Below are 19,870 nucleotides of genomic sequence, written 5' to 3'. Positions count from 1 at the left end.
GTCTAAGTAGCTGTGGGAGTCTGTGGGCATGTAGTATATGTCTGTGTTTAGTCGGTTACCAGAGACAGTGATGGAGAGGTCTAGGAAAGGGAGGGAGGTTGTCGAGATGGTCCAGGTGAATTTGAGGTGGGGGTTGAAGGTTGTTGAACTGTTCAAACCTCCTCGTGGGAGCACGAGGTGGCCCCGATAAAGTCATCGATGTCGCGGAAGAACAGATGGGGGTTGGTGCCACTGTAACTGCAGAAGATGACAAACAGGCAGGTATAGCTGGGTCCCATGCGGGTGCCTATGGCTATCCCTTTGGTTTGGAGGAAATGGGAGGATTGGAAAAAGAGGTTTTTGAGGGTGTCAGTGGAAGGGTACTGGTTGGGAGACGTGAGAGGAAGAAACAGAGTGCTCGGAGACTGTCCTCGTGGCAGATCAATGTGTACGGGGACTGGATGTCAATAGTGAAGATGGTGTGTTGTGGGCCGGAGAGTCAAAAGTCTTGGAGAAGGTGAAGGACGTGTGGTGTCACAAATGTAAGTGGGAGCTCCTGGACTAAGGAGGATCAGGACGTTGTTGAGGTAGGAAGAGATGAGTGCGGTGAGTCAAGCTTTCACTATCTGTTTTATATTTTGTCCTAATCTTATATCATCATCAACTTTTTTTTAGTTACTGCAGTTATACAGGGTATTGGTGATGCCGCACAAAGAACAAAGAAAATTACAGCACAGGAACAGGCCCTTCAGTCCTCCACATCTGCGCTGATCCAGATCCGCTATCTAAAACCTGTTGGCTATTTTCTAAGGATCTGTATCCCTCTACTCCCTACCAATTCATGTATCTATTTAGGTACATCTTAAATGATGCTATCATGCCCGCCTCTACCACCTCTGCTGGCAACACGTTCCAGGCACCCACCACCCTCTGCGTAAAGAACTTTCCACAAATATCTACCCAAAACTCTTCCCCTCTCACTTTGAACTTGTGACCCTAGTAATTGAATGCCCCACTCTGGGAAAAAGCTTCTTGCTATCCACCCTGTCTATACCTCTCATGATTTTGTAGACCTCAATCAAGTCCCCCCTCAACTTCCGTCTTTCTAATGAAAATAATCTTAATTTACTCAACCTCTCTTCATAGCTAGTGCCCTCCATGCCAAGCAACCTCTTCTGCACCCTCTCCAAATCTGGATTAGTGGTGCTGGAAGAGCACAGCAGTTCAGGCAGCATCCAAGGAGCTTCGAAATCGACGTTTCAGGCAAAAGCCCTTCATCAGGAAGGGCTTTTGCCCGAAACGTCGATTTCAAAGCTCCTTGGATGCTGCCTGAACTGCTGTGCTCTTCCAGCACCACTAATCCAGAATCTGGTTTCCAGCATCTGCAGTCATTGTTTTTACCTCACCCACTCCAAATCATCCACTTCCTGTTGGGAATGTGCCCACCAGGACTGTATGCAGTATTCCAAATGTGGCCGAACCAAAGTCTTATACAACTGTTACACCTCTTGTATTCAGTACCCTGTCCAATGAAGGACAGTATGCCATATGCCTTCTTGACCACTCTGTTGACCTGCGTTGCCACCTTCAGGGAACAGTGGACCTGAATGCCCAGATATCTCTGTACGTCAATTTTCCCCAGGACCTTTCATTTACTGTATAATTCCTTGAGTTTTTTTGTATAGTTTTGGTCTCTTCATGTGAGGAAGGAGAATTCTTGCTGTTGAGGGAGTCTAGCAAAAATTCACCAGACTGATTCCTGGGATGACAGGACTGACGTAGGAAGAAAGATTTGGTTTGACTGGGCTTGTACTCAATGGAATTTCGAAGAATAAGGGGACTCTCAGAGACCAATAAAATCCTGGTGGGACTGGACAGTCTAGATGCAGGAAGAGTGTTCTCAATGTTGGGTAAGTCCAGAACTAGGGGTCACAGTCTTATAATAAGGGGAAAGCCATTCAGAACTGAAATGAGGAACAATTCACTAGGAGTGTTGTGAACCTGTTAGGGCTAGTTTGTTACATATATTCAAGAGGGGACTGGACATGGCTGTTGTGACTAAAGGGATAAGAAGAGAAAGCAGGAGTATGATACTGAAATTACACAAACTAGGAGATAGATTAGATTCCCTTCGGCCCAACCAGTCCATACCGACCCTCCGAAGAGCAACCCACCCAGATCCAATTTCCTCTGACTAATGCACCTAACACTATGGGCAATTTAGCATGGCCAATTCACCCGACCTGCACATCTTTGGATTGTGGGAGGAAACCAGAGCACCCAGAGGAAGCCCACGCAGATAGGGGGAGAATGTGCAAACTCCACACAGACGGTTGTGCAAGGCTGGAATTGAACCTGGGACCCTGGTGCTGTGAGGCAGCAGTGCTGACCACTGAGCCACCATGCCGCCCTAAGTGGGGACTGCAGATGCTGGAGAAGTCAGAATCGATAAAGTGTGGTGCTGAGAAAAGCTCAGTATGTCAAGCAACATCTGAGGAACAAAATAATTGATTTTTTTGGGCATAACCCTTCCTCAGGACTGGGGAGGGGGGAATGTGGGGGTGCTGGGAGAATGTAGGTGGGATGGCAATAGGTGAGTGAAGGTCAGATGTGCTTGTGATAGGCCGGTGGGAAGTGTGGAGCGGCGAGGTGGGAAGGAAGATGGACAGGTAGGTCAAGTGAAGAGGGTGGAGCGAAGTCACAGGGTTGGATCTAGGATGAGGTGGGGGAGGGTAGATTAGGAAACTGGTGAATTCAAAGCTGAGGAGGAACGCCTCAACTGCCTCGGGAGCCTACAATCACACAGCCTCAACATTGAACTCATCAGTTTCCTAATCTCCTTACCTGTTCATCACCGTCCCACCTACCTTTCCCCAGCCCTAAATCCACCCCCCTCCCATTTATTTCTGAGCCCCCTTTCCCGATGAAACATTGACTCTCTTGCTCCTCACATGCTCCCCTCTCCATCCCTGCTCCAACTCCATCAATAGGTGAGTGGGGGAGGGGATGAAGGTGATAGGTCGGTGGGGGAGGGTGGAGTGGATAGGTGGAAAAGAAAATAGGCAGGTAGGACAAGTCATGGTAGGACAAACCCACCGACTCCCACAGCTATCTGGATTACACCTCTTCCCACCCTACCTCCTGCAAAAATGCCATCCCGTATTCCCAGTTCCTCCGCCTCCATCGAATCTGCTCCCAAGAGGACCAGTTCCACCACAGAATACACCAGATGGCCTCCTTCTTTAGAGACTGCAATTTCCCTCCCCACATGGTTAAAGATGCCCTCCAACGCATCTCGTCCACATCCCGCACCTCAGACCCCACCCCTCCAACCGTAACAAGGACAGAACACCCTGGTGCTCACCTTCCACCCTACCAACCTTCGCATAAACCAAATCATCTGCCCACATTTCCGCCACCTCCAAACAGACCCTACCACCAGGAATATATTTCCTTCCCCACCCCATCTGTTGTTCCCGATGCGGTCTCCTCTACATTGGGGAGACTGGACGCCTCCTAGCAGAGCGCTTTAGGGAACATCTCCGGGACACCTGCACCAATCAACCACACCACCCTGTGGCCCAACATTTCAACTCCCCCTCCCACTCTGCTGAGGACATGGAGGTCCTGGGCCTCCTTCACCGCCGCTCCCTCACCACTAGACGCCTGGAGGAAGAACGCCTCATCTTCCGCCTCGGAACACTTCAACGTCAGGGCATCAATGTGGACTTCAACAGTTTCCTCATTTCCCCTTCCCCACCTCACCCTAGTTCTAAACTTCCAGCTCAGTAACTGTCCCCATAACTTGTCCTACCTGCCTATCTTCTTTTCCATCTATCCACTCCACCCTCTCCTCCTTGACCTATCACCTTCATCCCCTCCCCCACTCACCCATTGTACTCTATGTTACTTTCTCCCCACCCCCACCCTCCTCTAGCTTATCTCTCCATGCTTCAGGCTCACTGCCTTTATTCCTGATGAAGGGCTTTTGCCCGAAATGTCGATTTCGAAGCTACTTGGATGCTGCCTGAACTGCTGTGCTCTTCCAGCACCACTAATCCAGAATCCCCTGGTAAGGTTTATATTATCCTTGGTTAACCCCTATCTCTCCTCTCCTCAGAATTTGTTTCAACAGTTTCCCTTTCATTAATGTTAGACTCACTGGCCAATTGTATCCTGAGCACCCTTCTTGAGCAATGGTAACAGATTAGCTATCCTCTCCTGCATCCAGAGAGAATTTGAAAATTAATGTCAGGGCCCCTGCAATCTTCTATCTTGCTACCCACAGCAGACTGGGATAAATCTCATCTGGGCATGGGAACTCAACAATTTTGATTAGGCCTCAGCTGAATTTTCCTTTATTTTACCTGTCAGTGTTTTTTTCATATCCCATCTTTGTATTCCTAATTACTTTTTAAGTAATCCCTGCACTTCCTGTACACCTCTATAATTTCTCATGTTCTGCGCCTTTGGTATGTACCATAAGCTTTCTTTTCTAAACTTCCTCAATATCAAGGGCTTTCTGATTCTGGCCCCATTAGCTAGGGGGTAACATCCTATCTGCAGTCACCCTGTCACACGCTGTTAGAATTTTGCATTTTTGGTATCTCATGAAATCGAGGGATATGAGAACCTCATATAGTTCCAAAGAAAAGACCTGTTGACTCAAAACTCTGCAGTTCCTGTATACATAGGTACCGCCAGATCAACTGAATATTTCCAGTGTTTTTTAAATAAATTTCCAGCATCTACAGTATTTTGCTCTTAATTTTGCTTTGCATATTAATCTCATGTGTCATGTTGCAGGTGATGTACCCGCAATACCCATGAAGCCCATTCCTCAGTCCCAGTTTGTTCCCCTGGCAGAAGTGCTGTGTTGTGTTATTTCCGAAATGAATGCTAATCGCACAGTTGTGACCCAGGAAGCCCTTTTGGAATATTTGGTCGAGTGCTATCCAGGTAACTTTATGGTGCAGAATTTATTCTTGGGCATATCTTGAATCACAACAGTAGCAAATTTTCTGGGCAACTCAACCTCAAATCTAGGTAACCAAACCTGCAAAACATTTGTATTCCTGAGGCCTCAGGATTGTCAAGGCAAACCTGTTGTGTAGACCTTGCCTCAAGCAAACTCAATTGCACACTACTTGTCTTATCTCAGCTTGGTTACTGTCAAGCACTTTGTAAGACAACATAGGGACACATGGAGATAACGAAGAGGATTGGGCCAATTGGTCCCTGGCACATGTTCCACAGTTCTCCTATATCTTGACTAATATGATCTGTTGCCTTGCTACCTTACTCTCTTGACAATGCTGGAGATAATCTGTTCTCTGCAATTTATTCATTGAGCATCTTCTACCAGCCTATTGGCAATACAATTGCAAGCACTTCACTCCCAAGTCACCTGTAAGGAAGTCCTTCACAACTCCATCACATATTTGCAGATTAAGAGTTAGACAATGTTTCACCAACCAGGGTTGATACTTTTCCTTCCTGCACCCTGTAGAGGCCAGCCATATTTATTATTTAATAAAATGGTGTACGCCACTTTCACCTCATCTGATGAAAACACTACTCCTGAAATCATTCTCATGAGCCTTAGCTGCAATTGTCAAATACAAGCTCTATGCTTCCTTAGGTGATAATAAATAATGAGTAATCCTCATTTCTGATGTGAGACAATAAATGGTTATCAATGCTTAGCTGGAAGAGTACGATAGTCATGCCCCAATGCTCTATAAACAGTCACATCAATGTATAGATAAATAAGCTCCAAATGAGTCCATGTTCTAGAAGGAGTTAGACAAAAGGGTCTGTTTCCATGTTGTATGATTCTATGATGATAACTGTGAGGTGGTTGCTTTTGACTGGCGTGAATGCAGTGGTCCAAAGAGACTTTTCTGTGCTGTAAATCTCTGACACCAAAATGACCAATTTGTCCAATTGACTGCTACTCAGGACAAAAGAATTTCACACTAGATTACATCGGTAACAGAAAAATAATGGTACTTATTGTAACATACTTAACTTTAGCAAGAGCAGTGAGATAAAAGGATTTCTACTGCACTGCTATGCAACTTAAACTGCACCCATTCAAAAATTCCAAATACATACACACACAATCACAATTAAGAAGCACAAAAGACAGTTTAACATGTGGGTTGGAAAATAACATAGAAAATAGGTGGAGGAATAGGCTATTTGGCCCTTTGAGCCTGTATCGGCATTCAATATGATCAGTCATGCAATTTTGGTATCCCACACTTGTTTTCTCTCCATACATCTTGATCCCTTTAGCTGCAAGGGCCAAATCCGTCTTGAATATATTTAACAAACTGACCCCAACAGCTTTCTGTGGTAGAGAATTCCACAGGTTCATGACTGAAGGAATTCTTCCTCATCCCAGTCTTGAATGACTTAACCTTTATTCTTAGACTGTGACCCCTAATTCTGGACTCCCTTAACATCGGGAGCATTCTTCCTGCATCTCGTCTGTCCACTCTCATCAGAATTTTGTATGTTTCTCGGACATGCCCTCATATTCTTCTAAGTTCCAGTGAGTACAAGCCCAGTCGATCCAGTTTTTCTTAATATGTCTGTCCTGCTATCCCGGGAATCATTCTGGTGAATCTTCGCTGGACTCCCTCAACAGCAAGAATGTCCTTCCTCAGACAAGGCGACCAAAACTGCATAAATCAGTCAAGGTGTGGCCTCACCAAGGCCCTATATAACTGCATCAAGACATCCCTCCTCCTATACTCAAATCCTCTTGTAATGAAGGCCAGCATGCCATTAACTTTCCTCACCGCATGCTACATCTGCATGCCAACCTTCAGCGACTGTTCCATCATGATACCTAGGTCCCTTTGTACCTCACCTTTTCTTAAACTACCGCTATTAAGATGATAATTTGCTTTCCTGTTTTTGCCATCAAAGTGGATAACCTCACATGTATCAACATTGTATTCCAGTTGCCCACTCAGCCAGCCTGTCCAAGTCACCCTGCAGCCTCTTAGCATCTTCCTCAGCACACACTGCCATAGGGCTTTGTGTCATCTGCAAATTTAGAGATATTGTATTCAATTCCTTTGACAAATAATTACTGTGTATTGTGAACAGCTTGGGTCCCAGCACTGAACCCTGCGGTACTCTACTCATCATTGCCTGCCACTCTGAAAAGGACCTGTTTATCCCAACTGGCTGCTTCCTGTCTGCTAACCAGTTCTCTATTCACATCAATACATTACCTCCGATACCATGAGCTTTAATTTTGCTTACTAATCTCTTGTGTGAAATTTTGTAAAAAGCCTTTGAAAGTTCAGAAAGACAAAAGTCCATTTATTCGCCCTCGTCCACTCTACCAGTTACATCTCAAAGAATTCCAGAAGGTTTTTCAAGCATGATTGCCTTTAGTGAATCCATGATGATTTGGAATGATCCTGTCAACTGCTTTCCAAATACTCAGTTGTTATATCCTTAATAATTGACTATAGCATTTTTCCCAACACCAATATCAGGCTATAATTCCCTGTTTTCTCTCATGCAACTTTTTTAAAAAGGGGAGTTACATTAGCTACCCTCCCAGCCATTTGAACTTTTCAAGAGTCTATAGTTTGCTGAAAGATAATCACCAAAGTTTCCACTGTTTCTAGGGCCACGGTCCTGAAGTGCTCTGAGATATAGAGCATCAGACCCTGGGGACTCATCGGGTTTTAATTGCATCAATTTCCCCAATGCTATTTCCTGGCTCATGAGAATTACCTTCAGTTCCCCCTCCATGCTTGATCCTCTGTCCCCAGAGGCTATTTGTGGCAGATCCACAAAAGTTAAGACAGATCCAAAGTATTTGTTCAACCTGTCTGCCATCTCTTTGTTGTCTATTATGAATTCACCTGATTTTAACTGTAAGGGACCTACATTTGTCTTCACTACTTTTTCTGTCAGTTTTTATGCTTTCCACTAGCTTGCTCATATATTCTACTTTTCCTTTCCGAATTAAACCCTTTGTCCTCCTCTGCTGAATTTAAATTTTCTCCCAGTCCTCAGATTTGCTGCTTTTTCCTGACCAATTTATATGCCTCCTCTTTGGCTTTAACATGATCCCTGATTTCCCTTGTTGGTCATGGTTGAGCTACCTTCCCTGTTTTGCTGTTGTGCCAGACGGTGATATACAATTATTGAAGTTTATCCATATGTTCTTTAAATGTCTAGCATTGCTTTTCCATCATCAACCCCTTAAGTATCATTGATCAGCTTATTCAAGTCAATGCATGTCTCATACCATCAAAGTTAGCTTTCTTCAAGTTCAGGACCATAGTCTCAGATTTAACTGTGTCAGTCTCCATATTAATGAAGAATTCTACCATATTATGCTCACTCGTCCTCAAGAATCTTGCAGCGCAACGTTGCTAATTAATCCTCTCTTATTACATAATACCGAGTGGAGGATGGCCTGCTCTCTAGTTGGTTTCTCAACATTTTCGTCGAGGTGCCCATCCCGCATACATTCCGCAGAATCCTCCTCCATCACATTGCTGTCAGTTTGGTTAGTCCAATCAATATACAGATTGAAGTCACCCATAATACCTCCTGCATCTTTACTGCACACCTCATAACTACTGTTGGGAGCTGTGTACAGACCACCTACTAACCCAGGTAAACAAAATTCCAAAGATTAGAAGTCAGCATCACAAGATGGAAAGTTATTTTCCCTCAGTTATTTTGATTTTAGCAATAATAGCACAGGCACAGGTTGACAGGCATTGTTCAATTTGATGATTGATCACATGGACCAAGGTGGCAGACAACTGGAAGGTGATAGGCGCTTCAACACACTAGTACCACTTCAACACACCATTATCACTGCTGGCCAACATTTCTGTCTCCGACCTGCCGCAGTGCACCATTGAAGCTTATAACAAACTGGATGAGCGGCACCTCATTTTCAGGCGATAGTGTTGAGTTCAGTAATTTTAGAACCTGAACACCACCTTCTATATCATTTACCCACACCCACACTCCAGGTCCTGTCATAATCTCTTTGACTGCAGTATGGAAACAGGCCCTTGTCCATGCCACCAATTTTCACAACTAATCTAGTCCCATTTGCCTGCATTTGGTCCCTATCCCTCCATACCCATCCCATGCATGTAGATAGGAGAAAGTGAGGACTGCAGATGCTGGATATCAGAGTCAAGAGTGTGGTGCTAGAAAAGCACAGCAGGTCAGGCAGCATCCAAGGAGTAGGGGGGTCAAAGTTTTGGGCATATGAGCTGCTTTCAGTAAGCAAACAAATTTTCACCTTCTTACGATCTCTATTATCAGCTTTTCTTTCTCCTGAGCATACCATCATCCATCCCTTTCTCCCTAACTGTCATTCTCGATCTGGGCTCCATTTTTGCCTAAGCACTCAGTCCTTTCCATCATTTCTAGAGAAGGATCACTGGACTGGAAGCGTAAACTGTTTTCTCTCCCCAGATCCTCCCAGACCTCCTGACTTTCCCCAGCAATTTCTGCTCTTGTTCATTTCTTCATGCGAACTGATGTAAAACTTTGGTTTTGTTATTGTAGGTATAGCAACACCCTCTCAGGAGATCGTGCACAGTGCCTTGGGCTCCCTGATTCAGGAGAGGAAGATTTATCACACTGGAGAAGGCTATTTCATTGTCACTCCACAGACCTACTTCATTGCAGGTAGCTTGAGGATGCAGAGACAGCCCTGGGTCCTCCATGAGGAAAGCGCTGCCTCACCTGATCGTGTTATATACCTGGTGAGTGTGGAGAGCAGTCAGGAGCCATTGCAGAAGGAGAAGGTCCTTCCTGATGGAGCCCCCCATTGCAAGTCCTGTCGCTGCTTCAGCCAGCCAGTGGAAAAGCAACAGGCTGACCTCCGTTTCTGCAAGAGCAGCCCAGGCCAGGGGAGCTGCAAGGAGCACAAGCCTGCAGTCCAGCACAGGGCCACCTCTACAGCATTTGGGCCACGCAGGGCCAAAGAGAAAGGAATTCACATCCGAAAATTCAGCCTCAGTCTGTTCCGACGCAACAAAAAAAAAGACAGCCCCAAGAGAGCGTATGGGACTTTCTCAGCCCAGTTTCCCCCAGAGGAGTGGCCAGTACGTGATGAGAACAGTGTGGGGAACATTCCCCGAGACGTGGAGCACCAACTCATCAAACGCATCAATCCTGGACTGACTGTAGAGAACCTGGTCAGGCACACCTTAATGATGAAGAAACTGAGCAGAGAGAGCACTGCCCAATTTCATGGCAGTGGCTCACTGGATCAGTTGATTGGCAAGCAGAGGCATCATTCTGAAGAAAACCCCCAAAAGACAGCAGCTAATCTGCAACAACAGCATCGTAAGATTAGGTCCAGCAGGGAGAAGAAAAGGCTGAAGTCCAAGGGATCTCTGCAATCGACTAAGGGTCTCTCCAAGCCTGGGAATAATCAAAATGTTAAGGAACTGGCCAAGCACAGGAGTGAAGGAGAGCAAATGCTTTTTGAGGACCAGCCAACCCAGGCTTGCAGGAGTAGTATCCCAATCACACAACTACAGCAGAAGAGAATCGTTGACCCTTTCACCAAGGGCAAGCACTATTTTGCCCAAAATAACATAAACAACAATCCGAGGTTGAGGCAGAGGTCACAGTCTGTGGATTCCTCCACCAGGGGACAGGATGCTGTCTCCGTAAAAGAGATTGCTCCAGAGAAGCTCCACCCCAATACCGCTGCCTATCTCATCAGGCCAGCTGAAGAAGGTAACAAGGAGCAGCTACAAAGTCATAATGTTAGGACAGAGTGCAGAAATCAGGTTCTCATACACCACAATGTCCCCACTGGCTGTGAATCCCAGGATCACCTGAACAAAAATCAAATACCTGGCTCCCCCCAAAATATGCAGACTTCAAATAACATCCATAGCTGTGCCCAGCAATCTCTCCAAGAGCAGGAATCAGAGGAATTTAGCAATGTAATAAGGCCAGAGATTAGCCATGAGTATGAGGATAGTTCTGTCCCTCAATCTTTGTGCGATCGAATTTCCAAGCAGGGTCAGAACTCTACCACCTCTACAACAGTGAAGTGTGCAAGTATGGAAAGTCTATCAAGCCTATCTCCTCTGTCTGATGCACAGCTAATGTCCCCCAACCAAGCACAACAGTCTGAGGGTGAAACAGCCAGCCAACCAGAGACCAATGAGGAAAGGAGTGAGGCCTTTACTGATGAGGATCAGGCCTTGTATCAGAGAGAGCTGGACGAGGATGATGCCTGCAGTTCACTGTACCTCGATGATGCTGAGCTGCCCGCACCTCTGCCTGGCCTCGACTGTGCCGATGATCCTGGGAGTGAAGGTGAGCTGTCCAATGAAAGCTGGGTTTTATCCAAGATGCTGCTGCAGGAGGAGCAAACTGCAGAAAGTGAATTTGCTGGACAGCAGGTGGAGAGCTGGTTAAACGGAACAAGTGACAGCAGCATGGGACACTCCACACCTTGCTATGGGAAGGAGACTCACAGTCCACTTTGCAGATACCAGCCAATATCACCATTGCCGTATGAACATCTAGAGAAAGAGGAACATCCAAGTGGGTGCAGAGAGCTTATCAGCAATATATTTGATTACTGTAACGTAACAGTTACTGACTCTTCTCCAGAGACTCTTCACACACTGAATAATGAAGGCATCAGAAACCCAGCCAGTCAGAACCTCTGGGCTGTGCCCAGAATGAAAACTCAGCTGATGGGAAATTTGGAGCACAACCAATTTCCTCACCACTCCCACAATATTGCATTATTACAGACCAGCCAAGAAGAGAGTACTCACCTAGAGTTGCTGGAAAACCACAGCATTACTGGAGATAGTGGTATTGACTCGCCAAGGTGAGTGTTCAAGGGACTGAAGGGCTCCAGTGGCTCAGGAATGGCAGGGTTTTGCTGGGTTACTGATTGAAAACGTCATTAACAACAGACAATCTGGTCATTGATGTTTGCGGAAGATTTCTGTGAATAAATTGGCAACCAACTTTCTGACATTGCAGTAGTGATTATAAGAACTAATTCAGCTGATTGTGTCTGCGCCAACTATCCAAAGAGTTTTACAGCTTAGTCCATATCCTTGTAAATTGAGATATGAAAGGGAGGAAGGGACTTAAAACAATTACAGTTCCCAGGGAAGTACGTTAAGGAAAGTATTAGAATGAATACATGGGCAGCACGGTGGCTCAGTGGTTTGCACTGCTGCCTCACAGTGCCAGAGATCCGAGTTCGTTCCCACCTCGGGCAACTCTCTGTGTGAGTATGCACATTCTCCCTATGTCTGCGTGGGTTTCCTCCCACAGTCCAAAGATATGCAGGTTGGGTGAATTGGCCATGTTAAATTGCCCGTAGTGTTAGGTGGATTAGTCAGCAGTAAATGTAGGGGGGTGGGTTGCTCTTCGGAGGGTCAGTGTGGACTTGTTGGGCCAAAGGGCCTGTTTCCACACTAATCTAATCTAATCTAATGTCAGAAATCAATAGGTCCTAGTGGACTAGAAAGAAAAGACATATTGATTGAAATTATCTAAAAATTTCCAAGATTCTGAAAAGTTCGATCAAACTAGAAAGTCACAAATGTGACTTCTCTATTCAGGAAAGGAATGAGACAGCAAGCAGAAAACTACAGGCTAGTTAGCCTAACATTTATCAGAGGGATAAGGCAATTATAATTATTAGAAAATCTGATAAGATTAAGCAAAGTCAAAATGGTTTTGAGAAATCATATTTGGTTATGATTTGGAAGTGCCGGTGTTGGATTCGGCTGTACAAAGTTAAAAATCATACAACATGTGGTTATAGTCCAACAGGTTTATTTGGAAGCATTAGCTTTTGGAGCGCTGCTGCTTCATCAGGTGATTGTGGATATTCCACAACCACCTGATAAAGGAACAGCACGCCGAATGCTAGTGCTTCCAAATAAACCTGTTGGACTATAATCTGGCATTGTGTGATTTTTAACTTCATAGTTTACGTTATTTGAGGAAGTAACAAGTAATGTGGATGAGCTGTAAATGTACTCACTTGAATTTCTAAAGACATTTGAGAAGAGGTGTGTGTATATGTATGTGTATATGCTGGGGCCTCAACTATTTAAAATCTGCATCAGTAACTTCGATGAAGGGACTGAATGCATTTTTAGGTTTTCTGACAACACAAAGACAGGTAGAATAATTAATTTTAAGCACTTGATTCAACAAATAGATTTAGACAGGTTATGTGACTGGGCCAGGTTTAACATGGGAAAATGTGAACTTATCCATTTTGTCAGAGAGAATTAAAAAGCAGCATAATATTTAAATTGAGAGAATGCAAAGCTCTGTGATTCAGAGGAATCATTGTTACAAAGTTAACCAGCACAGTGAGTGATAATGGAAGCATATGGAATGTTGCTGTTCATTTCAAGGGGCATGGAACATAGGAGTTGGGATGTTTTGCTGGAAGCAGTTCAGAGAAGGTTCACTCACCTGATTCTAAGAATGAAGGGGTTATCTTATGAGGCAAGGTTGGATAGGCTGGGCCTGTTTTCTTAAAATGATGTCCCATTTCCTTATCCCCGTATCAGTCGAAGCAAAATATCCGAGACACAGTATAGTTTTACATCCTTATTCTTTATTCTGAGCCCTGGGGGGAGAGGGAATGATCACCCATGTGCACACAGACATGAGTTCTCGGTCTTCTCTCGAACAGCAGGAGCATCCAGATAAAGCAACATGTTGATTGGGTGACCGTTACAATCAGTGAGTGTCAGTAGTCGAGATTAAGCTATCTGGCGTTATACAATGAATAACTGACTTCACATAATGAATGCTTTTCACCTCGTTAACTGACTTTATATACCGAATGCTTCTTCATCTTGTTAAATGGCTTTATTAATGAATGCTTTTTCACCTTGTTAACCCATTACCCTTGCCCCCATACCTCATTGTTTACTGCCAGTTCTTATATGATCTGAGTCATGCTTGGCTGAACTTTTGTTTCACAAAACTCAAAACTTAACTCTTTCCATACCTGCTTATACCTTATACACTTTCTCAAAAAGATTTAAGAAGGCTGCTGCTGAAAGGATGTTTCCTGTTGTGGGAAAGAGGAGGGAACAATTGAAAAATTAAGAAACAGCGAGAGACCGCTCCTTTATATTCTTTCACTTCTCTTGATATATAATGGCTTAACTTTTGAAAAGACTAAGGTAGCTTTTCCAAAATCCCTGTTTGTAGAAATCAATTTTAAAGTGATTGCAGCAAACTCACTTAGGCGTAGGATTTTATTTTTTCCTTATGTTCAGTCTCAGAATGAGCGTTACCCGACCTCTGACCACATGCACACACATGTACACATATAACACGCACATTCACAATATGGATATACACAAAGACAACATACGTGCTTATGTGCAAAAAGACAGAACATGCATGCACATACAGACACAACATATGCCCCATTACAAAATGCACACAGACATTCATAACATGTGCACACAAGACATATTTAACAAGCACAAAGCACAGACAACATACATGGAGACATAGCATGTAAACATACACAGGTGTACACAACATATGTGCACATCGAGGCGCACACACACATTCACAAGAAGGTACACATACAAAAGCACAGAAATATACACAGAGGAGTTTTAAAATTCTGTCAGAATTAGTGATAAGGCAATTCAATGTGGAGGTTATTAGATCAAGGATCAGTTTGCTATTCCAAGTGAACCTTCCAAAGCAGCTTTTTGAGGAGGTTTCAGGTTTTAACTCGATTGTTAGTTTGGACAGGCATACTGTTAGCCTAGAGGTCTACTACACTTCTCTGTACTGGGGTTGAAAGCAAAATCCTTTAAGAGTTGAGAATATGTAATTAAAGTTTGACAGAACTCTAAAGGAGTTTCAATTACATGATGCTAGCCATCAACAGCTGGCTGATAATTATTGAGCCAATCACGTTAACAAAGAGTTTCCGCTCCCGTGGCCAAATCCAAAGTTAGCAACATCTTTAGGCATGTGAAAAGAAACATAGGTTGCTGAAAAGGATCAGCAGGTCAAGCAGCATCTGTGAAGAGAAATCAAACGTTTCGGTTCCGGTGACCATTCAGTTGTTTTGGTTTTTATTTAGGCATGGGGAGTTTGGAGATGTCTTTTTTTTTGTGAGCTAGACTCCATGACCAGGGCTCTGAGTTCTCTTTGTTTTGATTCATCAACACAATAATAAGTGAGAAATTCTGCAATGGTGGCCTGTCTTACTATGTCCCCCTGCAGTGTGCAGCACATCAGCCAACTTGTGATCATGGCAGCAGTTTTAAAGTTCCTACAAAGATAATGCTTTAAAAATGAAAAGAAAAATCTGCTTTTGTTTTGCAACGTTCCTTTTGACATCATAGGCAGAGATGAAAATTGTTTCTCTTTAAAGGTGTTCTGGGAAAAGTTCTGTGAAATTCTCTTACCTAGAGACTAGTCAAACTTGGATGACTGACTCCAAAAGAGAAAATGCTGGAAAATTTCAGCAGGTCTGGCAGCATCTGTAAGAAGAGAAAAGAGCTGACCTTTCAAGTCTAACTGACCCTTTATCAAAGCTTTGACAAAGGGTCAGTTAGACTCAAAACGTCAGCTCTTTTCTCTCCTTACAGATGCTGCCAGACCTGCTGAGATTTTCCAGCATTTTCTCTTTTGGTTTCAGATTCCAGCATCTGCAGTAATTTGCTTTTATCTGGATGACTGACTATCTTAATGCTGGTTTAGGTAGTTTCTTGATTGACCAAAAAGTCAAGGGGTATTATTGTTAGAAAGCAATGTGGAATTGAGGCCACAATTAGATTAGCCATGATTTTCCCCGATAGAAGAGCAGGCTTGAGTGGCTGAAAAACCTACTTCTGCTCCTAATTTATGTGTACATTGTAGATAGGGCGAATCTGTCTCCACTGACAGGTGAGTTTGTAGTTGAAGGCCACAAATTTAAGATCATTTACAAAAGCAAGGCAAATCAGGGAAGTGGGAATATGAAAGATTTTTTAAATTGTTTGCCAAACCAGCATTTACTGACCATCCTAATTGCCATTAAAGTGTACCTGAGTGTCTTCTTGACAACCAGATGTCTTACCAAGCCATTGAAGAGGACAATCAAGAGTCAGCCATATTGCTGAGTGACTGGAGTTGCACATAGTCAAGAAAGGGTATGAATGATAGATTTCCTTCCAAAAGGACATGAGTGAATCAGATGGTTTTTACAATAAGTTAGTAATTATGTGGTTACCATTGCTGACTAGCTTTTTATTCCTGAAATGCAGTGCCTGAAAGGATGATGGAATAGCTTCAACAGAAACTTTCAGAAAGAAATTGGATAAAAGTATTTATTCGAAAGTGTTAAAAGTAAGCACAAATTTCAGGGCTTAAGAGCAGGGGGAGTGAGACCAAACAGAAAGTTCTTTCAAGGAACTGGAACTGCACGATAGGCTAAATGTCCTGCTGATTTCATAATTTTTCTCAAGTTAAAAACTACAGAAATGATCATTCCTAAATGTGAGCTTGTTTTCCAGGACCCGAGTGAGTTTGGCATCAAATAATTCGATCATTCTGGACAGCTTGAAGCGGCGGAGTTTGATGCACAATTATGGAACTTTGAGCAGCACTGGGCAGAATGGTGTTTTTTCCCAGCATCCCTTACTGCAGCTCACCCCAGTAATGAATGTTTGATTGACCGCTGTGTTGACTGACCCAGGAATGTAAAATGCCAGATTCTTTGTGTTGTAAATGGTAAATGAATTATGAATTGCACAGCTCTATGCAATGAAGACAGAAAAACCAAAAGAACTGTGGATACAGGAAATCCAAAACAAAAGCAGAAATTACTGTAAAACAAGAATGGCAGAATCTGTGGAGAGAAATCAGACTCAATGTTTCCAGTCCAGTGACCCTTAGGACCAGTTCTGAAGAAGGCTCACAAGACCCGAAATATGTCTCCACAGACGCTCCCGATCTTGCTGAGATTTCCAACAATATCTCTTTGTGTTTATGAAATTCAATCTTTTATACTAATGGCTTTTGTATTGCTCCCATATATTGACTTTTTTTTAGTTAGTTCCTGGTATATGGGTTTTACTGGTAATGTCAGCATTTATTGTCCAAGCTTAATTACCCTGATTAGTGGTTTTGGTGTATGTAAACAACTTGCTGAGCCACTTAAGGGCAGTAAAGAATCAACCACTTTGTCATGTGTCTGGACCCATCAGTATATTAGTGAAACAAATGGATATTTATGGCAATCCAGTAGCTACATGATCACCGTTTTGGACTCTGGCTTTTCATTCCAGATTTTATTCAATAAATAGAATTTAAATTCCACAGTTGCTAGATTACTGGTCCAGTAATATGTCCACAATGCTTATCTCTCCTTTTATATTAGATTTATTTGCAAAACCTATGTATTTTTATATGTTACTAAAAGGGATGTTTGTGCGAAAACATTAAAGCAGATAAAAATAAACACGTTTTTAAAAAGTAGCCTTTTAAACTATGAGTTTTGAAATTGCATTTTCTGGGTGAAGAATAAATGCAAGTAATTTTTACTGAGGATTTGCAGAAAGATTTCAAGATGTCTAAGTTTGTTTGACTGGTTAGGTATCTTCTAATTGTAGTGATTTGTAACAAGGATAGCCAAGTGGACATAAAATGTGAGTTCCCTGATTGGGGCTGTTAATCTGGTCCAATCAGGGAGCCCTGGCTAATGCATATAAACAGCAGTGTCAGACGTTATGTTTACTCTGAGACTTGGCTCTGAGGAAGCTGCATCACTGTGAAGAACTCTCCCAAGTCTTAATAAAGGGTTACTTGGTGGTGGGATACCGGTCTCTGTGGAGTTATTTCACTAATCAACCTGTTCAGTGTATTACACACTTAGGGAGAGATGGGACTTGAATCTGCACTTCCTAGCTCAGACATAATGATTCTACCACAACAAAAGTACCCCATTTAGTTTGTGAATAGAAAGAGGTGGCACACAGAAGACATGGACACAGATAGTCATTAGAACAGGAATATTTCACAACAAGGTCCTGATTGAAGAAAAAATTATGTAAAATCCTTTTGAAAGGGTACTGGCTAAGGATTTGTGAAATATAATATGATGGTAGTGTTAAAGATTTAAGTTGACTATGGAAAAAGACAAGGCATGATCCAAGGTAAAATAATTAATTGCCTGAGATTAATCTGCAGACTTTGTAAAGAAAGTTACAAAAGAAGAAGTTGATGCCCAAGAACATAGAGAAAGACGGGGTAGTTGAAATATCACTGAGCTAAAATACAATGACATTGAGTATAAATGCTGTCTGTACTTGAAATGATAAACATCCAGAATGGATGAGATGCATCTGAGAATGCTTGGTGCACCTCATCACGTGGAAATTGAGGAGGCATTGGCAACAATCTTCCAGTTCTCCTAAGAGGTGCCAGAGGGATGGAGAATTGTAAACGTTATCCTTTGTTCAAAAAGGGGTATGATGATACACCCCAACAACCAGTCAGTTTAAACTCAGTGATGGGGGAAACTTCATAAAATGAGAATTCAGGGAAAAAATTAACTATCTTTTGGATTTGTTAAAATTCAGTGTGAATTTGTTAAAGACAAATAGTGTTTAACTAACCTGTTTGAGTTTTTGATCAGGTAACAGAGAGAGTTGATGAAATTAATGCAGTTGATATAGTGTCCATGGACTTTCAAAAAGAAATTAATAAAGCACCAAACAGTAGTTGATCAAAAAAGTTAGAGCTCAAAGAATAAAAAGGACAGTAGAAATATTATTACAAAGTTAGCCAAGTGACAGAAAACAGAGTAATGAAAAAAGCCTATTTTTAAGTCTGGAAGAAGGATTTTTGGATTTCTTAATCTACATGAGTGACGTAGAGTACAGAACACAATTTCAAAACTTGTAGGTTACCCAAAACTTAGAAATATTGTGAACTTTCAGATGCATAATGATAATCTTCAAAAGGACATGGAACAGTCCTAAGTACGCAAGTGTTATGAAAGTTCATGCAGAAAGGTGGCCTACACTTTGGAAGTAAGGCAGTGTCAGTGTGGAGGCACTTTGTAACCAGCGACCATAATTCTATTAGTTTTAAAATAGTGATGGAAAAGGATAGACCGGATCTAAAAGTTGAAGTTCTAAACTGGAGGAAGGCTAATTTTGACGGTATTGGCCAAGAACTTTCAAAAGTTTATTGGGGGCAGAAACTCACCGGTAAAGTGACAGCTGGAAAATGGGAAGCCTTCAAAAATTAGATAAGAGTCCAGAGATGGTATGTTCCCTTTAGGGTGAAAGGCAAGGCTGGCAGATGCAGGGAATGCAGGATGATGAGAGAAATTGAGATGTTGGTTAAGGAAAAGAAGGAAGCATATGTCAGGTGAGATCAGCAAAGATCAAGTGAGTCCTTAAATGAGTATAAAGGCAGTAGGAATATAATTAAAAGGGAAATCAGGAGGGCAAAAAGGGACCTGAGGTAGCTTTGGCAAATAGGGTTAAGCAGAATCCAAAGAGATTTTATAAATATATTAAGGACAAAAGAGTAACTAGGGGGACAATAGGGCCCCTCAAAGATCAGTGAGGCAGCCTTTGTGTGGAACCACAGGAGATGGGGGAGATACTAAACAATTTTGCATCAGTATTTACTGTGGAGAAGGATATGGAAGATATAGAACATGGGGAAATAGCTGGTGACATCTTGAAAAATGTCCCTATTACAGAGGAGGAGCTGCTGGATGTCTTAAAACGCATATAAGTGGATTAGTCCCCAGGACCTGATCAGGTGTACCCCAGAGCTCTGTGGGAAGCTAGGGAAGTGATTGCTGGGCCTCTTTATTTGTATCATCAAT

At 42.9% G+C, this 19,870-nt stretch overlaps 1 protein-coding gene across 2 annotated transcripts in view; it reads left to right on the top strand.

The window, feature by feature from the left end:
* The window catches only part of stox1 (storkhead box 1), a 57,383-nt gene extending 39,558 nt beyond the window's left edge, over nt 1–17,825 (top strand). Inside the window, exons 3-5 of one of the 2 annotated variants that reach the window (XM_072558025.1) lie at nt 4,786–4,938; nt 9,553–11,854; nt 16,539–17,825. In XM_072558025.1, coding sequence (XP_072414126.1) covers nt 4,786–4,938; nt 9,553–11,854; nt 16,539–16,695 — 2,612 coding nt within the window. In that variant the 3' untranslated portion in view covers nt 16,696–17,825. The remainder of the gene's footprint in view (nt 1–4,785; nt 4,939–9,552; nt 11,855–16,538) is intronic. The other variant, XM_072558026.1, reaches the window with a different exon arrangement.
* Nucleotides 17,826–19,870: the final 2,045 nt, after the last annotated feature.

The sequence above is a fragment of the Chiloscyllium punctatum genome, chromosome 38, assembly GCF_047496795.1.
Source record: "Chiloscyllium punctatum isolate Juve2018m chromosome 38, sChiPun1.3, whole genome shotgun sequence".
Taxonomy (NCBI): domain Eukaryota; kingdom Metazoa; phylum Chordata; class Chondrichthyes; order Orectolobiformes; family Hemiscylliidae; genus Chiloscyllium; species Chiloscyllium punctatum.
Note: the sequence above shows the minus strand (reverse complement) of the source record. Positions and strands in the feature narration are given on the sequence as shown.